The sequence below is a fragment of the Plectropomus leopardus genome, chromosome 7 (genome assembly GCF_008729295.1).
Source record: "Plectropomus leopardus isolate mb chromosome 7, YSFRI_Pleo_2.0, whole genome shotgun sequence".
NCBI lineage: Eukaryota > Metazoa > Chordata > Actinopteri > Perciformes > Serranidae > Plectropomus > Plectropomus leopardus.
In genome coordinates, this window is record NC_056469.1 from 1,709,441 (window position 1) to 1,736,364 (window position 26,924).

At 40.7% G+C, this 26,924-nt stretch overlaps 1 protein-coding gene across 5 annotated transcripts; it reads right to left on the reverse strand.

Moving 5' to 3' along the window:
• Window positions 1–9,989: 9,989 nt before the first annotated feature.
• vegfaa (vascular endothelial growth factor Aa) lies at window positions 9,990–24,519 on the reverse strand. Of its 5 annotated transcripts, XM_042489761.1 has the most exons (8): window positions 24,091–24,519; window positions 23,782–23,880; window positions 21,600–21,642; window positions 19,750–19,946; window positions 18,850–18,926; window positions 18,730–18,762; window positions 14,978–15,109; window positions 9,990–12,897 (listed from the first exon to the last, which is right to left on the reverse strand). In XM_042489761.1, exons 1-8 carry the CDS (start codon window positions 24,109–24,111, stop codon window positions 12,876–12,878), a joined length of 624 nt encoding a protein of 207 aa, XP_042345695.1. In that variant the 5' UTR covers window positions 24,112–24,519; the 3' UTR covers window positions 9,990–12,875. The 5 variants fall into 5 exon arrangements, with proteins under 5 accessions (XP_042345695.1, XP_042345697.1, XP_042345696.1 ...); XM_042489763.1 differs by lacking the exon at window positions 14,978–15,109; XM_042489762.1 differs by lacking the exon at window positions 14,978–15,109 and having other exon boundaries at window positions 18,726–18,762.
• Window positions 24,520–26,924: the final 2,405 nt, after the last annotated feature.

A 26,924-nucleotide genomic window follows, 5' to 3' on the forward strand; every position in this document is an offset into this window, starting at 1 on the left:
CACTTTTTACGCTTGCATTAAGTGGTATTTCATATTTTACAAAACTGCAATGGAAACGTTTTTTAGGGGTTTTTTTTGCTTTTATTGGTCCCATGATGTACAATAAAGCGTCAAAGAGTCACGAGAAGAGGTGTTATTATAACGCATAACTCCAAAAGTTGAACAAATTGTCCGAAAGTTTTGAATCCATAATTCCTTTGTGAACTATCACCTCCCAGAAATCCCTCATATGTGACCACTCCCATATGTGCTAGATTATTATACTCAAGCAAAAGATAGGTACTTTAAAGAAATTGTATTCATTATTTTATTTCCTTGATTATTTAACAAGGTCAAATGCATAAAACATTGCTTCTTATATTTAAAACAGAAAGTAGATGCAGTGCATTCAGGTTTCTAGCTGTGACTAATTTGAAGACACTGCTCCTGGTTAGGCTTTCAGAATTAAAACAGGAAGTGTAGGGTTATTAAGCTTGGGGTTTTATAATACAATACAACATATACAATAGCATACGAGCAAGGTGTAAGTGGAGACTGAAATAAGAACAGCTACCAATGACCATGTTATTTCAGTATTAGGTGTGTGTGTGTGTGTGTGTGTGTGTGTGCTTAACACACATGCATACACGTCTGTATGTATGATCATAGATTGTACCCTGCATAACCAGTGTTCACAGGTTTGCTTCAGTAAAGTTAGATTTAAAATGTTCTCTGAGTAAACATGACCCTGTGTTACAATATTTAAATGGAAGAGGGAAAGGAGCAGCATCATCTTTAGGTTAAAGAATATATTCTCTACTGCCTTCTTTTCTGCTCCTTTCTAATCACATGAAGAGCTCTGCACCTGTCTCTCTGTCCCTGCTTGCTTGTGTGTCTCTGGCTGTGTGTCTGTGTGTCTGTGTGTCTGCGTCTCTGTGTGCCCATCTGTCTCTGTCTACTCGTCTTTTTCCCTCCATTTAGATATAACTGACAAGTATCGTGGAAGCACTGGATGCATATATACTCATTAATCATGGTCAGATCGTTTATATCATATCTAATATATCCTTTATATTGTTCCTTACAGATTATTATTGTGTTTTCCCAACAGATTTTTTGTGTGGTTTTTATACAAGCCAGTATAGGTTTCTACCACACCCTCACATGTACTTTTTATATGTTTTATCCTTCTTGTGCTTTCTATTATGTGAAACAAATAAAGTAAACTAAACCTATTTGAAAAAAATAGATCCGACACCAAAACTATCGCTGCAGATTGTCTGCCTGCTGCAGAGCTTGGTGCCACGGCGCATCCAGTGGGAACGGTCTAAATGCTCAACACAGGCGCTGAAAGCATGCGGCCGGTGCTACGTAGAAAAAGGGCGCTCTTCGTGTCTGTTCCACATCCAATGTGAACCCAATGTCACAGAGGTGCAGTTGGACATCCGCTTGTCTCTGAAGGTTATAAATACTTCAGACAGATATATTCATCAGAATAAGAACTTGTTCAGTTAACAGTTAAAACCTACCTGCTCACACAGTGACAGGAATAATTTGTGGCTTTTAACAGTCTGCATGTGCAGTTAGTTGCACAAACACAACAGCAGTGTTGTCCATGTGAAGACATGATGGCAGATTTTGTTTGTGTTTGCCCCTCAGGGTCCAGTAACCATGGTGACTTTAGTGTACAATGATGTAATGCTCATACTCTCTGTTGGAAGATGTCATTCATGATATATATATTTTTCCTTCATTACTAATCACAGCCCAGTAACATTACATGTTCTGATTGGCCGGGGACCAGGGCTACAACTGGACAGTTCACCCAGATTTACAAACCCTAACATACTCTGGGTTTAGTTGTTTAGGTTTTGAGATATATCTGAGGATTCTTCTTCCAGCCTGATACAATCGAGGTCAATGGAATTTATCTTGTGGTTTCCAAGCTTACCATGAGACTGTGGGAATGGAAAAACTAACAAAGTGATAAAAAGTTCCATGACACTCAGCTTGTGACTTTTTTTTTTTTACTTGGAGATATGCTGGATTTTCCCCTTTACTGTCACATGGTGGACTGTAACAGACTACCTGTAGTGATGAACCGTCAGCACGGAAAAGTGTGAAGGAGGCTCGAGCAGGAAGAAAGAACAGAAATTCAGGAATGTGGGAATGAAGGCAGTAAGAGTGAAAAGATATCCCAATTATAGTTGGGAAACTGGAATACCGACAGGACAGATTCAAGTTGCTAGTTAGCCATTTAGCACAGTAACAACACAATCTGATGTTGAAAGAACAAATACTACCACTTGATCGCAGACAATAACAAAGAATTATGTTATTATTATGTTAAGAGCTCAGTGGATAAAACTGCCTAGGTCTCTTGCCCTCTTAACTTTAGCCCTTTGTTTGCTGTCCTCACTGCCATTTGACTGATGGACTTTGCTGTCTCAGATGCTGACTGGTCTGACTTTGGCCAATGGTCGAGCATTGGCTTGGTGTGTCTAACTAGATACAGCGTTGTAGGCGGGGTGAGAGTTACTTAGTGGCGCACAAAGCCAAAAAGTTTCGACTTCCATGTGTAAAATTACCCGCATCTCGATTGTGCTTCCACATCGGTGGGCTCGTATGCAAGCACACTTTAGACTTTCAACAGCTAATGTCTGGTTTAGCTTTCTGCTACCTTGAATGGGGATAAAATGATTGAATTGTGTGACCCTTCTAGACTTTCAAAATGTTATTGAACCAAATGGGTCAAATCCCAATAATTAGTAATATGGCAAGAGTTGTAACCAGGGTTTTTGCTAGACTTTTTTTGGACACGTTTGATGAATATGTGAACGCAAAGTTCATATATTATTTATCACAATCAGATCATTTATATCATATCTAATATTGCATTTATGTCATTCATAATGCATTATCAGTGTGCTTTCCTGCCAGATTCACTTGTGGAATAATTTGACTAGATGCCAAAACTATTGCTTCAGACTGCGAGCGGTGACGGAGCAAAAAGGACTACTGGATGCTCGTCATGGTAGAGTGAAGCTTATCTCTGGCTTGTTTAACCAGAATGTGATACATGCTGGCATCACCTTACTACACCAAGCACGCTGAGAGAAAGGCCGTGACCACTGTGGACGCGCTGTATGCTTTGAAGAGGCAGGGACGAACCCTTTGGTGGATAAATAGTTCTGTTGGTAATGAATATCCAAAACCCAAAACCTGGTATATTTAAATTGTCTTCACAACATGTTATAGGTCTTACAATATTAGGCTATTTAATATGCAATTAATGAATTTATTTATTTGGCATATTTCCCACTGGACATTTTAGCCGTTGATATATTCATCTCCCAAACAACCACACATGATACTGGCCAAAAGGTGGCATATGCTTGCTAACATGAAGTCTAATTGTGATGCTCTAAAGAATATATTCACTGATTTACAGGGTGAAAGAGATGTCTTGGTCTAAGTCTATGTGTGATAGGGCTGAGCAATATGACGAACTATATCATCTGACAACAAAAAAATTTATGCCATATTGTTTATTTTATTTATGTCATCTGATAAAGCTTTGTGTCCGTCTGCATGGTTGAGGGGGCATCTACACAATGCACAGCATCAAAACAAACGAACACAGAAGAGCTGGAAAGTGATGCTGAACGTGACGATTCAGGACAAGACAGTGACACAGACAGGCCAACTTAAAACCAGGAGGAGCTCAAACCCAAAAGAGGGGCTCCATCTGTTGTTTGGACATGGTTTGGGTATGAAAAGTCAGACACAGAGCTAGGGGTGGGTGAACATACGAATATACTCAGTGTATCACAGCATGTTCCACGTGTGATGTATAAAATGACTTTATCGCAAACCGAGTTTAAATTGTTTCTTTTGCCACCGTTATGAGACTCGCTTCAACTGTTCATTTTTCCCTCTCTCTCTTCTGCAGCTCTCTGCCTCTCACAGTCACACACACTTTTGTAGAGCTCCAGACCATGACAATTAAGTCATATTTTGTGACCATGGAGCAGCAGTGCGAATTGTTAATACTATTAATCTCTGAACTGGAGAGCTGTTAGTTTGTTTCCAGCTCACAGTGGATGACTCCTCAGACCACAGTTACAGTTTAACTGTCTGCTTACACTAACACCAACTGTTGACCTGTTGCTTCAAGCAAAGAACAACAATACTTTCGGCCCAAGACGAGCTGAGTCCTTCAAAATAAAAGCAACATGGGTTCTGTGTTGATTTCTGTATATTATAATATTGCTTTATTTAATTTTACTATAACAGTACTATAACTGTATGCTTTACTTTATTTAACATTATGACAGTATTTTATTAAGCTTTATTCAAACAGTTGTTTGTGTAATTTTATTTTCTGGCAGTAGCTACTTTATTTGTAACTGTTGTTTATTTAGCACTTTTGTATTTTAGTAGTTTACAGTAGTTTAGAGGAGATTTCAAAATAATGATTTATATATGTGTATCGAGATATAGCCTAAACATATTGTGTTTTCTTTATAAGCCATATCGCCCAGCCCTGATGTGTAAAAGTCTTTCTGGGCCTGATGGCATCACTTGATGGACCTAGAAGGTGTGATTCCATAGTTTTGCCACAATGTCAAATAGGCTTCACAGCCCAGTGTTGTTCCTATGGTTTGTACCGCAGCTGCCTGTAATGGAGAGCGGCGTCACAGCAGGACTGAAATGTCCCAAGAACAACATCGCACACTGACTGACCTAATGCAAACAAACAAACAAACAATGCTTGACTTAAAGATTCTCAGTTTGCTCTGATGATTCTAATCTTCCACTTTCAAGAGGCAGCCCCATTTTAAACCCCCTGACCTGCATGAAAAAGAAGCAGAAGTGAGACAGCCCCTGAAAAAGCACAGAGCTTCAGTCTTATCATGAAACCTAAACATTAATAGGTGATACTTTTAACAACAGAGCAGAATATCAAGAAAAAAACTGTACAGATGCTCCCAAAATTGCAACAATCTGACAGTGTTATAGTGTAATGTCTATATGGTCATGCTGTGTTATAGGCTGCTTTTGGAGGGGAGGGTGCTTCACTGTATATGAACTGCAGCAATCAACAGGCAAACAAGCAGCCTTGTGCTTGCCTCCCATGCAAGCATTGGGATCAGCTGAAGCCATGTGTTGCTAAATGACCTGGCAGTCAACACCACATTGTTTGTCTGAAAATAGTTGCTGAATTTGTCGCTTGCTGTCAGGGGGTAAGAACAGTTGCTAAATCTAGTGACAAAGTCAGCAGCTTGGCAGAAGTGATGACCTGCGTCTGTGATGTCTGTATAACTTATTGAAAATAATATGCACATTTTCAGCAGTCAATCTAAGGCAGTTTGGAAAACATCCTTTAACCATTTTTCAAAACTGTCTCATCCAATATAGTTAATTTCTTTTGTGGCCAAGTGACCTCATTTAACAGATTTATTTTCGAGAGAGAATGCAGTTAAAATAGTTAAAGTTAAAAAAAAGACAGTTCTGCAGTCTTGAGCAGCAGTGGTGCAGTTTCTCAACCACTTGACTTTCCACTTAAATAATTACTCAGGAAAATCAGAGGCGGATTACACCACACAGACGGGAGGGAGTGGAAAATGCTGTCTGTAATCTCTCTCTCCTCCTCCCTGTAACAGTGTAAACTCACATGCATTAACACACACACACACACGCACACACACACACACACACACGCACACACACACACACACTAACACCTCCTGTTGCAAGAGTGTTCACCCAGGCTGGTAGACATTAACTCCCAGTGAGACACAGTCAGACTGATAAGCAGAGGCAGAGACGGGCGGGACTGCATTCATTCAGTCACTTTCTCACTCTGAATTTCTTTTTCACGTCAGTATTCTTCAGATGCATGAAGCCTGTGCACTCCACATTCAGTGAAGTTTTATGTAAAAAACTATTGACTAGATAAATGTGTGCGTGAGTGTGTATCAAAGCCCCAGATTCAGCAGAGACAATCATACACACAATAACTACGCTGTATAACCACTTCAAGGTTGAATTTGTTAAAGACTTGTACTGCTCTCTTAGATCATCCTCACTATGACATCTATCTATCTATCTATCTATCTATCTATCTATGCATTTATCTGTCATCCAACCAGCCATCCATCCATCCATCCATCCCAGTGTGGTTGGCATTAGTTCTTATTTTAGATGAATCTATAAAACAAGTAAAAAAGCAAACAAGAAGAGAAATATTTGAATCATTACTCTATTCTTGCAAGTCGACTATATGTCATTCTCATTATGGTAAAGATATAACACACACACATATTCATCATGAGTGTGTAAACCAAACCCAGCAGTTTCCAGTCATTCCTCCTTCCCCATTCGCCGTTCCTCATTCCATCGTTCCGTCCATTCATGAATGCTGATTCATCTTTCTGCTTTGGCGTGAAGGAAATTTGTTGTTCCTCTTAAGTGACTGCGTATAAACAGGGATGGGGCTGAATGTTTTAAGCTGACTTTCCGCCTGTCGGGGAAGGAAAAAGTAAACTGGAAACCCAAAAATATCCCCCCTTAGGTGGAATCTTACTGAGCTCACAGCACAGTTCACCAAGTGGAAGTTAAAGAAGAAGAAGGTAGAAGATTTATTAATGATTTTTTAAACAAAGTTTAAAAAAATGAAATTTAAATAGATCCTGCTACATCTTTGGAGTTGAAGGATGAGTTGATTAAAATCAGCAGCTACTATGAAGATTCCATCTGGTTCTTTGGCCATGTTGCTGCTGGTGGCATCATTCAACACCTGCAGTAATTTTTTTGATTTTGTATCAGAGTCTTGTGTTCTTATGGCTCCCAAGGTCTTTCTATCCAGTGCAATAGCTTGATCCAGGATGTTAGGGGTTAACCATGTCTCTGTGAAGATGTGAGCAGAGCAGTCTCTGATTTCCTGTTGCTAAGTGATCTCAATCACATCTCATCCACTTGATTCTCCTGTGACTGGACATTAGCCAGAAGAAGGCTTGGTGGAGGAACAGCTCTCTGTCCAAGTTGGGTCAGCCTCACCCTGATGCTGACTCTCCTCCCTTTCTTCGTCTGGCACTTCCAGTTTTCTTTTCTATCCTCTGGTCTGATTGGCCACTCGGCGTATGCCATTGGTGGGGATCCTCTCACGGTCTGCTGTATTCATTCCAAACCCCACACAACTTTTCCTGATGTTGATAAGTGCTTCTATGTCACAGAAAAGTCGTGCTTTAGCAGAAGGGGCCATGGAGTCAAAAAATAGAAAAAATATAGCAAAATTTAGCAACAAAGTAGCAAGGATTTGAGGAGCTACAGGCTGCTGCATCTACATGCGCTGCAGTTATCATAGCAACTGGTGGTTTTCAATTTTCCTTCAAGAAATCTCACAGCTGCTTAACTGAAATGACTCCAAGTCAGTTACAGCTATTTGAGGTGCAGAACAGTCTTTTACCAGGCTTTAAACAGTTTTTTTTATTTCTGCTGTAAAGTTGGGCATTTTAACATGGAGGTCAAATGGCCATCAGAGGAATTGCAGTTTTTGGCACTTCAGAATTGACTTTATTTTTCAGACTCGGAGGTTGCTGCTTGCTCCAGATACAATGACATAATAACCCCAGGTAATATATATATATATATATATATATATATATATATATATATATATATATATATATATATAGAGAGAGAGAGAGAGAGAGAGAGAGAGAGAGAGAGGAACTAATCAAGACAATGTCACACAGCTGGGTAGGTGGACACACGAGCAGGAGGCAAACACAGGGATTGGTTAATTTGAGAAGGTGTGACTGGGAACACAGGGAGACACAAAGACAGGGAGAAAAAGCAGAGTAACTAGAAACAAGGAAAAACTAGAAAAACAGAAAACCCAAAACAAAGGCCGCAGTATAACACAAAAACCTAAACCATGATACACAGTGCTATATAATAATAATAATAATAATAGTAATATTTATTTATTTATTTTGCTGGTGGTAACTTACACACAATAATCCATTTACTTCCATCATGCTGATGTTGTGGCAGAAAGTAGAGATATGTAAAATCCAGGACAAATCAAACCAAAACCATCCTTTGGAGTGATATTTGTGTCCATCTGATGAATCTGGGTCTAATTTTCAGATCCTTTAAGCTCTGTTTTGTTCTCCACCAACTTCTGAGAAAAAAAATCTTTTTCTTTTACTGGTAAGGCTCTACTATGATAACCAGGTAGTCTTTAACTGTATCTATCTGCTTTGTGCCGAGCTGAGCTTTTCTCTAAAAACCTTCTGCTGCTGCTGGAGGGCAGGTTGATGACAGCTCAAAGAGTGAACCACAACATTAACGTTGTGGACCATAAAACCAAAAGAGATAAGACGCTTCACAGCGCAGACGAGAACTGCAGCATCTGAGTGAATCATCTGAGATCATCACTATGAGCAACACCTTTAACATTAAACATCACAGTCATACGATTTGTTGTTTAGAAAAAAATTCTTGCCTAACATTACTGAAGGTATGAGTGCAAAATTTCATTTTCACCCTAGCTGTTTGGTAGATTGTGTATTTCAGAATATTTCATGTCAGTAGAAATTCCTCTCAACCAAAGACAAATACATGGTGGATATGTTGTTCCTAGATTTCCATTTGTCTGAGGCGTTACTGCAGGAGCAGTTGAAAGTCCAGCTGCACTTGTTATACGAAAGCAGAGTTGGTGTGATTAGAAAATAAAAATCCCTTTTAATCACAGATCAAATGATTTGCAGCATTCCTCTGAGCATTTGGCAAAAACACAAGGACTCTGCACTTTTCCAGGGCCTCATTCATGCCTCAAATCTGCTACACTTGTGTATGACATTGATGCCTAATCTTTAGTAAAGTGCTACCCCTGAGGTGGCAAAGCGCTCCCTCTTTGTCTTTATGGCTCCTGACTCAGGAGTTCATGTTACAGGAAGTCTCACGTTTTCTAGTCAGCTGTCATTCAGCAGCAGGAGCAAAGTTCATAAGTTTTCACTCCTGAAGTCAAAACCACACTTTACCTGACAGAACTTCAATATATGAAGCTAGAAAATATGTCGTTCAAATGAACTGTCATATAAAAAATATATTACCTATTTATCAACAGGTCCTCTACCCCATATGACCACACAGGTCAAATGTTCCTACACTCTCTTATGACCCATGACAGCATTTTCTTCATTAGCTCCCCTGCTAGTGGAAAACAGAATGCTCATATATATAATCACTAAGGTCACAGTTCTACAAGGGAACTATGGAGGACTGTAAACTGACAAAATCATTCATTCATTCATTGTCCATTACCGCTTGCCCTGTGTTGAAGTGTTGTCTTTGGGGGGCGGGGGAGGTATACTGGAGCAGATGCCAGCTGTCACTGGGTGAGAGGCAGGGTACACCCTGGACAGGTCGCCAGACTATTGCCGGGCCTGCTAAAATCAAAAATAAATCAAAAATAATTGTGTCAATAAATAAATGAAAATGCCAAAAAGTATTTATTTAAATCCCCATTTAATTTTCCATTTTACTTGTCAATTTACTATTTTTTTGCTTGTTTATTTATGTATTATTTGACTTTTTTAGCATTGTTTTTTTCTTTTTTTCTTTTTTGGACAACAGACTATACTACGATTTTTTTTAATGCGTTTTTGGAAGATATACTATACTACAACTATTTCATCTATTTTGGACATCATTATTTTATTATGCGTATTTGTATTACAACCATTCTTCTTTTTTTTAAATATATATATTTGCTGAGTATTCCATGTTAAGTACAACTGTTAAAATGTGCTTTAGCAGTAATTTTTGATTATGGTCATGCCAAAAAGGGCTCTTTAAATTGAATTGAACTGTACTATGACTTTTTTTCTGTGTGTGTGTGTGTGTGTGTGTGTGTGTGAATGGATGAATGTGACATGTAGTGATGTCAGAAAACAAGAAGTGCAAGACAATTTAATAAAACAAACCAATATATTTTCAAAATAAATATGTTTTAATACTTACACTAGAAACAACAGAGTATTAATATTGCAAAACATTTTACAGCACCAATAAATATATTAATGTGAAAATATACTAAAAATGTGTGGCTGTACAAACTCAAGAAAAAGTCTGTCATTTAAATACAATTAGAATGTTGTCATGATCAGAGGACTGGAGAGGGGTGGGCTCAGTGAACACACTCTCAGGCCTCCAGTCTGACGGCGGCAGCACAGACGGTCGGTTCATATGAACAGCAGGTTCAACAGCTGGCACTAACACAAACACAGGCAGGATTCACTGGATGTAGAAAAAGGACCAATATCTGAGTATAAAGTCAAAATCACTGACTTGGAGTCTTGACCCATTTTCTGACAATATTGTGCTGAGCAGCACAGGTCGTACAGTCAGGAGTTTACACCAATAATTTGTCTAAGTAAGTCATTCGTTCCTTCAAATAAATAATAATTTTACATGTTTTCGTGCAGTTGACGCTCGCTGTCACATTTTAAATTGGACGTTTCGGCACTTATTGTTTACTTGCTGGGTGCACACATAATGAAATTATTTCTGACTGAGATAAAAGTATTTTCTGTGTTTAAGGGTTTAACACAGTTTTACTCTTGATGCCCTATAGAGTCTTTTTCAGTTTTGTTTTGGTTCTTGTATGAGATTAAAGTTATTATTTCAAGGGCATAGATACTAACTAATACTAACTCGAGAGTACAAATGACTATATCTTGAACACAAGTATTTTGATACTTGGCAGCCTATGATTGGCTGAATCACATAATTATTAATATATTTAAAAAAAAACAACTGTATACAAAATGCATGCTAGCACATATTGTATTTAAGTGACCTCAACATTTTTTATCTTATATATAACAAAGGTATTTTTAATCGTTCCTATTGCAACTTAATTGTTTCATCTTCACTCATTTTTATAGATAGGGTGCTTACCATCCTTTTTTCATTTCCTATTTTTTCTGTCTCATCACTGACGAAGGTCTTTTTCTCATATGGTAACAGTTTAGCATTAAAGGAAGAGTTTAATTCGTAATGAGAGGCTGCATCCTGCTGAACCACAACAGTGTAATACTTAGGAATGTGGGCGTTCTGTTAGCGCCTGGGTCAAAGTCAGAGAAAACACGGTGCCAGTTCGCCACCGTCAGACTAGAGGCCTCAGCCTGATTGGACAGTCTTCACTAAATTAGGTCCGAGCTGAGCAGCAGCAACGAGACTCCTTCAGTCCTCCATATGACGTGCATTTGGGCCCACAAGTGCAAAACCACATGTCCCATCGTCCCAGTCCAAAATGAAAAACACCTGTGTTGGCGCATCATCCACACACATGTTCGTGGCTGGGGTTTCTATCGGTCAACAGGCCCACCATGATCCCCCTCCGGCTGGTGAGAAACACAGCTTTAGTTTAAATCAGGAATGTCAAAGCATTGTCTCTCAGTCCTTTTTCCCCACATAAAAAAAAAAGTCTACAGTCAAACGTGTTCTCTGTTCAATCTCCAGACAGATTGAAAACAGTTGAGGAGTACAAACAAAAATAACCTTAACACTGCATATAAATATCAGAATACAGAATACTGAGGATATTCTATAAATTAGATGTAGTGTACTAGACAAAGGGATATCTAGTAAGTATATACAGATCGTTTACGATAAACTGCTCTGTTGTGGATGCCTGACTGTTTCTTTGGAACACACACAAAGCCATAAATAAGGAAACTGGAAGGTTGTGGATTTCTACAGTGAGGTGCTGATCTGACCTGTGATCAGCTCATCTACTCACTTCTTGTCCCCATATATACCTACAGTAATATCCCTTTAGACAGCCTGGTCTTGCAACATTTGTGTGAAAGGAACACAATACCTCGAAATGCAAATAATAATTAACTCTGTGCACAAACAGACAAATCTGTTTCCCCACTGGGGAAGGGTTACATGAAGGAGGCAGGCCCAGGAACAGGCAGTGGTTTCATACCTTTAACCCTGATGGAAACTCTATCTACCCTTAAATTTAACAGTTATGTTGTTTACTTGTTCCCACCTAAGGTTAGGCCTAACCCTAACCCTACTTGCTTGGACTTAGGGTAGGCCTAACCCTAGCCCAAAATTGTCTAAAATCTCTTTACTCACTAAAACTTTGCCATTAGCTAAGCTTTAGTCCAGTTCTTGCCATCGTCACATAACCCTTCCATGAGGGAACAAGGTCATCTTCACATTATCCGTCACCATGGCACAAAACCTGCATCCACAGTCACTTCAGGAAACTCTGAGAGACTTTTTTGGTTGCATTCTCACACCAGCTGGTGTCAGTCCATACAGTGGACACAAAACTTCACATCATGTCACAGAGGGAAGCAGTTTTCGGACGTGCTGTTCAGTTCAAGTACAACAGGCGTTCCTCGGCCTACGCCTCCTTGTTCGTCTCTTCTGTCAGAGCTCGGAGGCGAGTTCGGCTTCTGCTGCACTGCTCGTCGAAGTCACCAGTTTTTGTTGCTTAGAAATATTTCAGATATTCATATCCACAGCAGACTAGCATCCAGTGAAGTGTTACATAAAATAATTCTTCTATCAGATCCACCCTCAAGCAGAACGCCATTGAAACATTTCCCATTCACACGCCAGTGGCGCATTCGTTTCGCTTAAATAGTGTCTTTTTATGTAGCAGCATTACACATTGTCGATGTACTTGTCATATACGTACATATATATTAATATCTTTAGCCGGAAAACTGACAGTGGCAAGATCTGCATCCAGAATGTCCTGTCTTGCGTTGTCGTTTCGTGTCCTTGCAGGGAATGCATCCTCAGGTTTCAAAGTGCTGTGCCAAGAAAAGAATTCCTTCATAACAGTGTTACTGGTCTCATCTCCTCGGTTTGTCACATCTGTGGAGGACAAGATGAAAATCTGGTTATGCAAGCAGCAAATTGGTTTTGTTCAGCCTTGTCTTACAGAGAATGATGAGCACAGTGTCTTTCAGTCTGCTCCATGCAAAAATAAAAGGATTATTGCTGTACTGGGGCAGAGGAGGAAGCAGCAGTGGATAGTGAGGGAGGCTGGGGGATCAGTGGTCTAAGTCAGTTTCCACCTCCTGGTTCTTTTCTGCTGTATATAAAACTTTCAGGTCAAGGTTTGGTGTTTGACTAAAACACTCATGACAATGTGTTCTCTGGTAGCTAAGGGATCATGGTGTGGGGTGATTGCTGTACCTGGGGGGTGGGGTGGAGTAGAGTGGTGGAGTTTACCAGGCACCTAACGCCGGTTCCAGAGACCCCCCACCCTCAGGTCCCGTCCACTCTCTGCTGAACACTGAGCAGCCAATGGGAATCATGTCAGTGGTCACTTTACCCTGAAGCGTGTGGCTCTCTAAATCCAAAGCAGAGTGGGGGGTCCCTCAAGGGTCAGAGGTCATGGAAGTGGCTGGGTCAGGAGAGGTCGTGAAGCCTTGTTAACTAGACACAGCAGTTATGGCACTGCTCTATTTGGCTCTGTGCTGCACACAGTCACTGTGATGAGTTTGACTCCGCTCATTAGTATTTGAGTTTTTTTTACTTCATAAATGTCACACAAATAAGAGGCAGTAAGTAAACTTTGTCAAAATTAATGATCCTGTAAACCTCTGTTGCTGCTATACGTGCATGAGGTCATTTTCTGACTCTTTTTCTACTGGTAACAAAGAAAATGAAATTCACCTCCAGTACAGGTGGATAAATATTATCACTAGCATGTAAAAACCTCTAATGTGGTCATTTTTTTTGTGCTCTCAAAATAAAAATATGATAAAAAAATGCATGTAAAAGTGTTATTTTCAGTTCCTACTAGTGGTTTTTGGCTATGCAGGAAACAAAACTCAAGGACAGTCATCATCAGCAAATGAAATTTGCTTATTTTAAGTCAGCTGATGAAGACCATGAAAGCTGTGGGACTAAAAGGATAGTAAGTGGGCCTTGAGTTATTATTTTTTCTAGGCTTCTATTTACTGAATAGAGAATGAATTTTCATGCTCATGTTGTGGTTGTATTTAAATCCCGACACACATCAGTGAGTCAAGCTGATATGTACCTTGTAACAGTTAGTTAGTACTTCTAACAGAGTATATCTACACTGTGGCATTACTACTTTTACTTGAATACAAGGTCTGAGTACTTCTTCCACCACTGATTGGGAATACTACAGAAACAGAAACAAATTCTGCATTAAGCCGCTGCTGTTACATGTTTAGGTTTATTTTTTCAATGTTTTGAGCAGTACAAATAAAATTGCCTTCAATGCATTAGTGTGGCTGTAATATCTTATTTAAAGTTGTCTGCAAAGCCAGATACTGTGCAATATAAATGAGACAGTGTGGTTGAACCGACCCTATCAAGGGTTAGTTGTCATAAAAATCCTGTTAGGGTCATAAAATCATAAAATCTTACTTTATGTAACAGATTTTGTCATCCAGCTAAAACAAGGTCACTTATTGAACTGCAGAAAACTTTCTTTTCTGTAAGAAGATACCAAGATAACAAAAGCAAAAAGCAAAGTCACTGTGGACATTTCTGTGAATGACCTATAGATAAAAGCTGCTGGTTGCATCATCCACATTGACCTAATATGGGACATCTGGGGCCTAACCTACTTTCATAATAAATGTTTTAGGCCAGAGCTGTGTAACACGGTGTCATGCAAGACTGGATTAAACCAACACTTAAGTGGTCATGTCAAGACATCATCAACACTGAAATCACATGTTGCATCTCACAGGAGACAATGCAAGCACAGAGACACGCCGAGCTGCCACATTCCCATCTACAAACACCAACACAACATAAAAAAGCAGGGAGAAGCATGCAGTTCTCAGCAGGAAATCAATGTTAGAAGAAAGCACAGAGATGGGCGCAATGATGGGTAACAAAAATAAAAAAAGGGGGGGGGAGTGGGATTCAAGGCACGTTGTTTATCGTGTATGTATGGTAAACAAACCTGCAAGTTCTCTCGTTTAACTCAAGCTGCCTGGACTTGCAGTCTAACTGTGTGTATTTGCAGGAGCATTTACAGGTGAGAGGGTCCTGCACAAACAAGCGCTTTCTTCTCTCTGAGCAAGGCGCACAGTGGCTGCAAGGGAAGCAAAAAGGGAGAGAGAGAGAGAGAGAGAGAGAGAGAGAGAGAGAGAGATCTAAGCTATAGAGCGAATTCTGCAGAAAGGGCAGACACAGACACTCATGCAACATCCCTGACAACATCCCTGACACCATCTATTCAATAGATATCCAATGGTGACATTGTCCATCTTGCAGAAATTGAGCCAAAAACCCAGAAGCAATCTCTTTTTTGTTATTTTATATCACATTCTGTAAGTAAAAGGTTAATTTTACTGCCTTTATTGTGCTGTAATACATTATGGGATTTTATTTTTCCTCAAAGAACCGCTGCAATGATGTAACTGAGGCAGCGCAGTACAAGGTGCGCAATGATGAAAGATGAACATCTAACAGACTGAGGTAGACACTGCAGTATCTGTTTCGGTGCTCAGCTTATGAGATGGAAGGTCACACTGCAGACACAACAAGGACACAACTAGATACATAAGGAGATTTGCTATGGGGCAAAAAGGAACTATGCTTTGTCTCGTAACTCATTTTGCTTTGCACAGCACACAACGGAGCAGCAATTCGGTATCAGATTCTAGACTTGCTGCAGGAAAACAGGAGCAGAGCAACCCAAAGCACAACTTATCTATGAACCTCTCAAGGCTGTAATGATCTGAAGCTACACACACTTATCTGTACTGCTGTACCTTAGAGGGATAGTTATTCTGAAGTGGGATTTTATGAGGTACTTATCGATGGCTAGTGTATTAAATACAGTAGGTGCCAGCTGACAGTCCTGCTGCTTCTCCAAACTGGGGTGTGCACTGACATCTACTTCAGGGAATACAAATTATGGATGGATTCAGTCCCACTCCAAAAAATCCAAACTATCCCTTTAATTCAAAACTCTAGCTGTTGAAAGGAAACATGGCAACAGATAAAAGCCCCCAACATAAAGTAGAAGCAGCAAGAACTTATCAGTCTAGCACAGCACAGGCCAGCAGACAGCCTTACAGATAACCACTGCTCACAGAGAACATGAAAAATGCATATGGCAAATTAATTTTGCTGCCATAGAAATAGAATGTTGTTGCAGGTATAACTAAAGAGGAGACAGGGTCGTGAATAAATGAAATCGCCAAAAGCAAAAAGCTATTGTTAGGCTATAAACAAACCATATTGTGGTCGCAAGATTTAAACGTCACTATCCCGAATAGTATGACTTCTGATTTGAAACACTGTAAAAACATGTTAAAACACAATCGAAAAGTATTATAAACAGATAAATCTACAAGTTTGAGTACGATTGTTGCTGTAAAGCTGTAAAGGCGGACAAGTGGGTTTAATGAGTTTCTGTGTCGGTGTGATGACGTCTAACGTCCCCGACAAACACTGTAGTCCCATTTAGCCACTTGTTAGTAACCGCCTTTTTTAAGGTGCGTAAAAACTTAAAAGTTAAAAAATTGGATTTATACTGACGTAATTTTGTGTTCCAGAACAAAATGTCTAAATATCTTTAGCCTGTGTTAATCAAATACCTTATTTAAGGCATTTAACCAAAAACCAATTTTAAAAAAAAACCCTAGACTTTGAGACGAGGGAACCGGAACTGCAAAAAGCTAACGAACTTCCACATTTTAGGACTCATTACTTAACCATTCTAGAGATTACCATTGTCATTTTTGGCTGGTGAGAGGAGCAGCGTCAACTTGTTGCTCTGCTTCAACTGTATGAGAGCCTGTGGAAATTTGCTCAGCCGGCTCAAAAATCTGGTCAAAAAAAGGCTAAAACGGTACAGTGTATGCTTGGCTTAACAAAGGAGATGGCAGGACAAAGAGCTGAGACACCTGAACAAATGCAGGGACAGTCATGCAGGGTTCAATCAATAGCTGATAAAGCCAAACAGGAGGTAATCAACCAGCAAAACATCAGCTCTAATCGAGTCCCCTCATCAGCAGGGGTGGATATTGATCCGCAGGATCAGGCTGAGCCGGCTCTATCAGGGTACACGTTCCTGTATGAATGACCACATTCTCTTTATAGCACCTCCTCTCCACCCTGTGGCAGCGTGAAGCAGCTGCCTACGTGCACAGTGACAGGCAGACATCCAACGAGGCTGGCCGCAGCTCATCTCAGCCCCCTGACAAACAGCTTTGACTTAGCTAACATGATCCCATCTCTCCTCCACCAATCCATCAGCTTTTAAGGTGCAGTCCGGCACGCACACACTCCTCTGATCCAATTAAACAACCTGACCTACCGCGGAGAAGCCTTAAGACATATGTCAAACACACACACAGCCCCTTGTCAACGGTGACAGTGAGCGAGTTCTCTCAATCTAACGCCTCAGCTCGTCGTCCTTTATTTACACCACTGAAAATATAAATAGGTGAACTGCATGACACCTGTTGCTATGATTTGACTCGGGAAGCAGCCGAGGGCTGAGGGCCGAGGGTCAGGTTTGTGCAACTGGAGCAGTGCAGACAGCAGCGGGTGATCTGAAGCCCAACGGCTACGCCTCAATCGCTCACGATGTTATAGACGCACCATAAAGTACTAAAGCAGCTGCCATAAAGAGAGCACGCTCTGAAGGCCCCAAGCTCTACCTCCAACATCTACAGCAAACAAGACGGAACATTTGTTCACTTGAGTTGAAAGCTAACCCTAATTCTGACTTCCTAAATGGTGGCATCACCTACTACACTCACTTTCTGTTGAAATGATCTGAGTGGAACACAAACTGAAATATAAAGTCCTGAGATCAGTTCATATTAACCAAAGAAAAAATAGCTAGTTGTGGTATCAACACTAATCTTCATTTTAGAGCTGGCATGATATCAGATTTTCACTTCACAATTATTGTGGCCAAAAGAATCTACGATAACGATATTTTCGTGATATCTATAGCACATTAATCTGTTAACTTTAATTTTGGTCTTAGTTGTTTGTTGTGTCTTTTGTTTCTTTTTTTTGGCAACTTGTTTCAAAGAGCCATTTTACTTCATGGATATTGAAAAGGCAAAGGCAAAGGCAAAGGCCTAATTGCATTGGGACAGGGGACAGGGGAATTATTTAAAAGGTGCTGGATTACTGACCTGATAATATTGTGTGTTTATCATTGACATAAATGACAAAATACCAAATTTTTTGTCAATACAAGTACACCATGTCACCCCTAAATCATTTGGTACTGACCAAACCGTGTTCATCACACTGAGCATTAAAACTGAGAGCTGTAATCTGAAGTCTTGTCCATTTTTTTCCCATTTTATTTTCTTAGTCTTTCATCAAATAGTTCCTGATTTAAAGTGCTTCAGTATCGAAACCATTGTAAGGTTTAAATACTGATCAAATACGCCCCTCACATTGACAATAATGCTGTCACTACCCTAATGTTTCATCCCAACGCTCATTCGTCAATATCTAGCTGAACACAGTCAGAGAGGTGGGGAGGGTGTGAACGTCTGAACTGGAAGACAGAACTGCTTCTGCTCTTAGCAAGTGTTCAGCTTCTGGTCCTACTCCAGTACAACAAGCCATCGACCAAAGTCAAAGACATGGTCCTTGTGGAAAACCCTCATTGTTTTTTCAGCAGAAACCTTTTCAACAGATGACAAAACAGGAATAGGCAGAACACGTACTTACTATTCTTTCTTTGCTTGAACGTCTGGCTTCAGTCTGAAAATAAAAAAAGCAACATACTTCAGTTTTTTTTTTCTTTTTATTACATCACTGTCACTATGTGTGGGGTCTGCGCTATCTTACCTGCATTCACACTCTTGATGCTCTGTGAAACTTAAGTCAAGAGTGTGTTGCGTTACCATCGGTCTCACCCGCATTACCTTGAAGAGAAACAGACGACATAATAAGGCAAGGTTCAGATAAAAACAATATCAACATGACTTTTCATAACTCACAGTCTAAACAGCACAGCCCTGACCACTCTAACCCACGGCTGACCTCTCTGCGTTACTCTGTGTCCCTTCACTTCTCCATGCCAGATAGCCGGGCTTGTCCGAGGACAGCAGAGGTTGTGACACCACAGACACGGCTGTAAACACAGTGTGTCGAGGTAAACAACATTTATGAGATGCCTCACTTTCTCCGCTCTGCTTCTGGATGGAAAAGTTATGTCTCCCTCCAACAATCTAAACACGCACCAAGTGAACAAAACAAAACTTTGTCCTAACAACCCCTTTTCATCATGTATGTATCAAAAATTAAAAAGAACTTCTAACCTTAACCTTCTGCTTGTGCTCTCAAATTTCAGATTTTAGGGTTGACAGAATGATCCTAAAGGTTAACTTCAGTATTTTTCAACCTATTTTTCCATGTTTCATATATAAGTGACAAATGGAGGAAACAATTTCTGAAACTGGCTCAGTATTGAGTGAGAAACAGGATACAATGGAACCACAAAAACTAGGCTTCAGGTTGAAAAACACCCAACTTGCCCCTTTATACATGCTCCTCTGATGAGCTTTTTCTGATTTTAATTTCATGGTTTGCATCAGAGGGTTCATCAGAGTGCTTAGGCACAGATCAGCTGCCACAGTGTGATCAGCTATGGAAATTCAGTCACTTGATAACATACAACATACAAGATTATATTGTAAAACGTCATCATCGTCCATGGTTGACTTAGGTTTTATCTTTTTTCCTCACCTGCAACGTGACATTGTGGGTTTTTGTGGGTACACACTCCATTGCTTCGTCATTGCAGCAGCCCCCGCAGCGGTTGAGGACCACGCAGGAGGGAATGTAGTTGTGTTCTGTGTCCTCTGGGTACTCCTGGACGATGTCCACCAGCACCTCCCTGGGCTTACACATACTCTTGGTGATGACTTCTGTGAGAGGGACGACTGAAAACAGACAAGAAGATCATCATCATCCCTGAAAAATAGAATAAACCCACATATAGAAGACTACTCTGGATGAATGACCATATGACAAAACAGATATAAAGCTAATAAGAGCCATGGCAGATATTAGGGATTATCTCAGTGGCAACAGTTACACTAAAGCAGCTCCACAGGAAGATGCCACCTTGACTGAGTTGGTTTGGAGAAATAACACCTCATCATGTGACTGTGTGACCTTGGAATTTAATTGTATCTTCTGCAGGTGGAGAGCAGATATATTACATCCGCTCTGCAACACTGTAACACAAGATACATCACGTAGTATTTGGAAGTTTAGAGCTGAAAGATTGAAGAAACCCTTTAACACCAAACCCAAGACTTGATCAAACCAGTGACCTGCCAGCCCTCGCTGTACTTCCATTCTCCATGCAGCCCAGAATAATCCATCCCACAGTCCATCAGACTGGGCTCCCAGTGACCCCTCACTAACTCCTGACCTCTGCTCTTTCAGAGCAGGCACTGTGGCGCCAGTGTTCACCTCTGACATGTGACCCCAGGAAGCCCACCCCTGTGCAGGCTCTGCCCCTGCACTAATGCTGGCTGAGTGAGTAGCACTAAATTTATAATTATTATAATTACATATTAAAATGTTTAAATGTCATTTTTTATGCACTTTTTTTATTTTAAAATAAATGAAGCCAATATGCTCAGGTTTCAAAGGCTTAGCTTTTTTGAGGGCTTTCAACTGCATCTTCTGGTCCTCAGCATGATCACGACCAAAGTTACAGTAAATACTTAGGTCACACTTGCATAACATGCCTACGTGGCCTTCGAATAGAAATAATAACAGCTAGCGTGGTGGCTGAAATAGAAATAAACCTGCTAATGTTTTGAACATCCATCGCCATGGAAACGCAGTCATCTTGCAATTGTGTTTTATCAACATTTCAAAAATGACGCTTAAGTTTTACACAAATCTATAATGCCACAGTCCACAGTCTGAGTGTATGACTGCTTTTGACAGGTGTTGTTCTCTGACAGTGGCTGTGTGTGTGTGTGTGTGTGTGTGTGTGTGTGTGTGTGTGGTAAGCTCAGAAGTGTGCAGATGGCAGACTTCCTGCTCTGATACAAACACTAACAACAACCACAGGCTTTCCACTGATGCTGTTTGTAATGTGTGTCTCCATCCATCAGCAGCCAGCAGCTCCAGCCTTGGCCTCAGCACCAGAGTCTGACAAACATGACGGCATTGAACCGAGGCTGACTGTCTTCTCATTTACTGACCATGCTCCACCATAGACTGATGGGAAAACAGAAAAACAATAATAATAGTAGAGGCTCTGACTGATTTCTCTCTCTTGACTCTTGGTTTGAAATCAGCACAACGTTTATGGCCACTCCAAAGTCCCATTTGAGACCTTTCACCACTGAAAACTTTGACTCCTGTCCTGCTCTGTGCAGCAAAACAATCACAGCTCGCACCGAGGAACTAATCCTCCCCCTACACATACAAACTTTTAAAGACACAAAGACAGTGTGAGGCAGAGGAGACACAAATGTCCACTAGGCAGCCCTGCAGTCATCCGGCCTGCACACAGATGAAAAAGAAAAAGTGTTTTTAAAGGAGACATCTCTGTTAGAGATGAAACTTACCCTCATTTTTACTCTTGTCCACTCCCTTGTTAATGCTGGCAGTCTGGAAGAGATGAACATCAGACATCAGGTGTTAAAGAGGACCTGCATGCAGCGTCGCCTTGACACAAATATCATCAGCATTTAAAAAAACACAAATTCTCGATAACTTTCATCCTACACATCCAAGTACATCAAAGTCGAGAAACATTCTTAGTTTCAGCTCCTTGCATCTGATGATCTAAGGGGCAGTCAGATGCTGATACCATAACATGATCTGTAATCTATCACCATAAAGACACATTTCAGAAGGGGAATCATACACTAAAAATATAGTCAGTGTTATGCTTTACTCTCCATTCTATTTCTGCTTTTTCATAGCTGCAGATGCATCAGCTGTGTAAAGTTACAAACCAGCAGCTGATGAGCCAGGCTGAGTTTCCTTCAAAATAAGGGCACAGCAGCCTGATGTTCAAATTAACCTCAGTTAACCAAAATAGTCAAATTGAAATTGAAAGTCTACACAGCCATTTGAAAATCTGTCTGCTCATGCTGATTTAATCTCATGCCTTCATGAGTTTAACCCCTTTGAAACCTGGAGCAACATCACTTTTCTCATGCTGCTTTCAGACGCCTTTCACAAGTTAAAATCTTTTGAACACTGGTGTGATTTCTTTCAAAAACACAAAACGTGAAAAAATGCAATGACCAACTTGGTAATAAATGTTTCAGTAATTGCACGTTATTGGTAGATTTAGAAATTTATTTTTAAAAAGCTAGAGAAAAATGTCCACGGAAAAAAGGAAAAGCTATATTTAAAGTAATCATAATTGCATATTAAATTATGTTACAAAATTGTATTGTAATTTTTTAGCGCCTTTTAACTTTCTCTTTTTTAATTTTTTTCATGTCTTTTTGTTCAAATTTCGAGTAACTGTTTTGTACTTTTTACGAATTTCTCGCTAATTTTGGAGTCATTTCTTCTTTCATTGCCTTTAAATCAAACCAAATTTGCCCGGGTTTTAAAGGATTAATCTCTTAAAGTTGAAATAGGTTAGTCCCAGCAGTATTCCATCAACAGCAACAGGCAACAAGAGAAAACAGTTTGATTTAAAACATGCTTTAAAATGATTTACTCAATTCATCTCATCGCTCGAATGTGCCTTATTTTGAAAGGACTAACGGGAAGCGGCCTTTGTTATGATTGTTAAAAAAAAAAGATGACGTGACGGATCGGTATCCCAGGCAGACCTCCGTTCACCTTGTGTGGCTGCTTGCTGTAAACCGGCGCAGAGATTGCGTGAGAAAGCGGTTTGGCCTGTGTGGGAACGAGGTGGGCATCCTGCAGGGCGGCGGGACAGGAGGAACCGGGTCTCAGCTCACACACACTCCCGATCACCGTGAGAACAAAAAAACTCACTGACTGACTGAGTGAGTGTGTGAGTGTGTGAGACTGCAGCCTGCGGCGGAATAACTGAGAGACTGTTGAGACGCCACACTCCTCTGCGCGATCTGCTGAGGGCGCGTCACACATCACTCCATTCACAAATCTCTCTGTTTAACGCGGACTCTGCCAAAATAATCACCTTATGAATAATGTATAAGAAACTTTGAGGGTGTCCGATCAGTTATTATTCAACTCAGGGCTTATCCAGTTTGCAGCATTTTTTTAAAGTCACAACTTTTAGGATTCATTCCCACTCTTCATTGCGCCCAGTTTATTGTGCCAAAACATTTATTTCTATTCAACGAAGTCATTTGCGCCAATTCAAAAATATGCCGAAATGTAATGATTGTGTGACAGTATTAAAAGAAACCTATTTTTTTCCCCAAGCGCTTATTTTTGCACGAACAGTAAAAGGAAATCTAAAACGCACTAATTTTAAACGAGCTCTGGTTTTTCAATATATACTAAAAGGACAAAGCAAAACAAATGCTTTTGGATTCGAATAAAAAAAAGAGTATGCTGATAGGCGAGCTGGGGTATTTGGCTGACATAAATTTATTATTCCATTTCCACATTACACACATTTTCTTGGCATGCTTATTCACAAATGAGTTGCACAAAATGAGCAGTTTTTTCATGATCTTAAATCTAAAATGATTCATTAAGAAAACACTCAACCTCTGACTACACGTGTAAAAGGGAACAGTTCTCGCTATGTAATTATTAATAACACTTAGCAGAAACACAAAGACTCACCTTTACAGTGGATAGGTGAACAACCGCTGCCAGAAGGATGTGTAGAAAACTAACAACAAAGTTCATGGTTGTAATTCCGCACGATGAGTCTTGAAATCTCTGCGGTCGTTCAAGATTAAAAAATAAAATTAAAAAAATAATAATATCAACAAATCAGCACGCGCAGTCAAAAAATGAAAAACGAATATTTTAAAAAACCGCGGCAAATCTTGGCTATAGCAAAAGCAAATCCATATCTCCCACGCGCATGTGGCACGTTCACAGGAACCGTTCCAGGGTCTCCCGGCAGCGCTGCGCTGGAAAGCTTACCATCCAACAAGGCTCGCGCATCCACAGACAAAGACACTATGATGGGGTCCAAAAATCCACGCTGGAGCCGGAACACCGGGACCTCAGGAACGCAGCGATCCTCCCCCCAAAAAGAGGACAGGAATAATGGGAAATGTGGAGGCGGAGGACGCACCGATCAGGTCATCAACTTTACGCACCGATCGTTAATCCCACAACATGAAGGTGTGTGTGTGTGTGTGGAGGGATTCAGCAGGCGCTATCTGCCGGTACAAAGTCTTCCTTTTGCTGTCTTCCGCCAGTGTATTGTGTGTAGTCGGTGTTCGCTCCTGCGCTGCGCTTCGGGTTCTCCTCTTTATAAAGCTCTGTGGCGGGGCATAGACAGCAGCTTGTCTGAGCACAGCAGCGGCACCGGTCCCTCTCTATCGCGGTCTGTCTCCTCTTGGCGGCTGCTGCTGGAGTTCATGCGTTATTAAGGTGGCCCGGCATCAGTAGCCAACGGACCCGCTAGGCGGGGCGGCCGCGCGCACCGACCAATGGCAGAGTAGGAGGGGGGACCTGCTGTTCACACACACACACACACACACACACACACACACACACACACACGGGAGAGGTTTACACTGATGACGACTGTCATTGAAGCTGTTTGATTCTCCAGCTCAGTCTGCTCCTTTAACCTCATAGATATCAGCTGTTATGTTAATCCGCACCATACAGCTCTTTAAATATTTAATAAATGTTGTTATTTTAACTCTAAATTTCTCATTCACAGAAAGAAATTCTCTTAAGTCAGCAGAAAATTTTATTTGGAAAACATGGAGAAAAATATAATGAGCAACTTGGCAGGAAATGTCCCATAAATTGCAAAAAAGAAAAGAAAAAAAGTAAAAGGAGCAAAAAAATTACTTGACACATAGATGGGAGGTACTTATTTAAGCAATTTCACAGGAGATGGAGTGATGTTGTGCTGTATATCATTACAGCTGTGCGGCCTCGTGCCGAATATAATCACAGCCCTGATGATATACAGCACAACACACGACCTCCAGTGTGATATTGCTTTTATACAACAGTTCTACACGCGTCTTTTTTTGTTAATAGTAACAAGTGACAACAGATTCTGATTTGTTTGTTTATTTAATGATTTTTTGGGCTCCGCCCACACAAATAGTTCCGCAACAGCTAGAAGCGACTACTGTTACACGCTAATCTGTGTTAGCGCTGCACAGAGCAGCTGCTTAGTATCATGAACATTTATCTCTGTGTTTTCAGTGAAATCAGAGTCTGTTAACAGACACTTTGGCGGCCTGTGAGATTCAGATGAGTTAGTTTGATCAGACTGATCGTCGCTGGAGAGTGTGTCTGCTCACTGCCGTGATCTCCGTTACCTTGTATCAGACAGCATGCGTGTGTCGGTGTCTCTCAGGCTGTGGACAGTGTCAGACGAGTGTGTCCCTGTCTCACTGCACATCCTTGCAACATCTGTAACAGCTGGTTTACTCCCAGTGAACGGCGATTTACCAAAACCCGTCCGTCACAGCTGCCCCCTCCTGGGCTTCCTCATAACTTTTAGTAACTCCAGTGCCAACTAGCTGTTTACACCTATGCTTACACCATAACCAATCAAATTGCTTGGTCGGAACTAGCAATTTGATTTGTCGAGAGGCATTCCAAGAGTGCTGATATAGAAGTACAACATCACTGCGACTGTTAACTTTTAATTCTGCATGTATCACTCCGCTTCACGGCCGATCAAAATCCGTTAATTAGTGTTTGAGTGGAAGTGGGATATGTTTTAAAAAGTGGGATATGTTTATAGTATGGTGTGCCACAGGTTCAAACAGCTAGTTGGCGCAGTTCACGTAACATTGGAGTTGCTAAAAGTTATGAGGAAGCCCAGGAGGGGGCAGCTGTGATGGACGGGTTTTGGTAAACTGGGAGTAAACCAGCTGTTACAGATGTTGCAAGGATGTGCAGTGAGACAGGGACACACTCGTCTGACACTGTCCACAGCCTGAGAGACACCGACACACACATACACATACACGCTGTCTTATATGGGACTCGAGGTGACGGAGATCACGGCAGTGAGCGCACTCACACTGCAGCAACGATCAGTCTGATCAAACTAACTCATCTGAATCTCACAGGCCGCTAAAGTGTCTGTTAACAGACTCTGATTTCACTGAAAACACAGAGATAAATGTTCATGATACTAAGCAGCTGCTCTGTGCATAACATGAAGACCGAGCTAACACAGATAAGCAAACTGTGTTCAGGAAAATGTTTTTGTGTTGCTGGGCAACAGCTGTCGCGTCCAGCGGTTGCGGAACTATTTGTGTCGGCGGAGCAATAGCAATATAACAGCAATATCACACTCCACGTTGTGTGTTGTGCTGTATATCACCAGGGTTGTGATTATATTCGGCACTCGGCCTGCGCCTCGTGCCTACAACCGAATCACAGCCATCACAACATCACTCCATGTCCTGTGATATTGCTTAAATAGCCTATACAAAAAAGTGAACAGTGTTCAGAAAACTATTTTTTTAATTCTTATACTTACATTTTCCAAAACACAGCATTGATGCTGTTCAATAATAAATAGTAATTCACTATATTTATCTATTCTTGTATGCATATTTGCCCTGTAGTGGCCTCCAGGAGCAGCACTGTCTGTCGCAGCACAGTGAGGCAGCATCAACTGTAACCCTGCTGACACTGTGTAGGGGTTTCGTTTTGAGCATTTGTAATAATAGTGTTTCTCCTTAATGGTGACCTCATGCTGTTCCAGTAGAGAAGAAATTAAGTTCCAGCTCACTGCACCATCAATGTTTTCTGAGCAGCCCTGC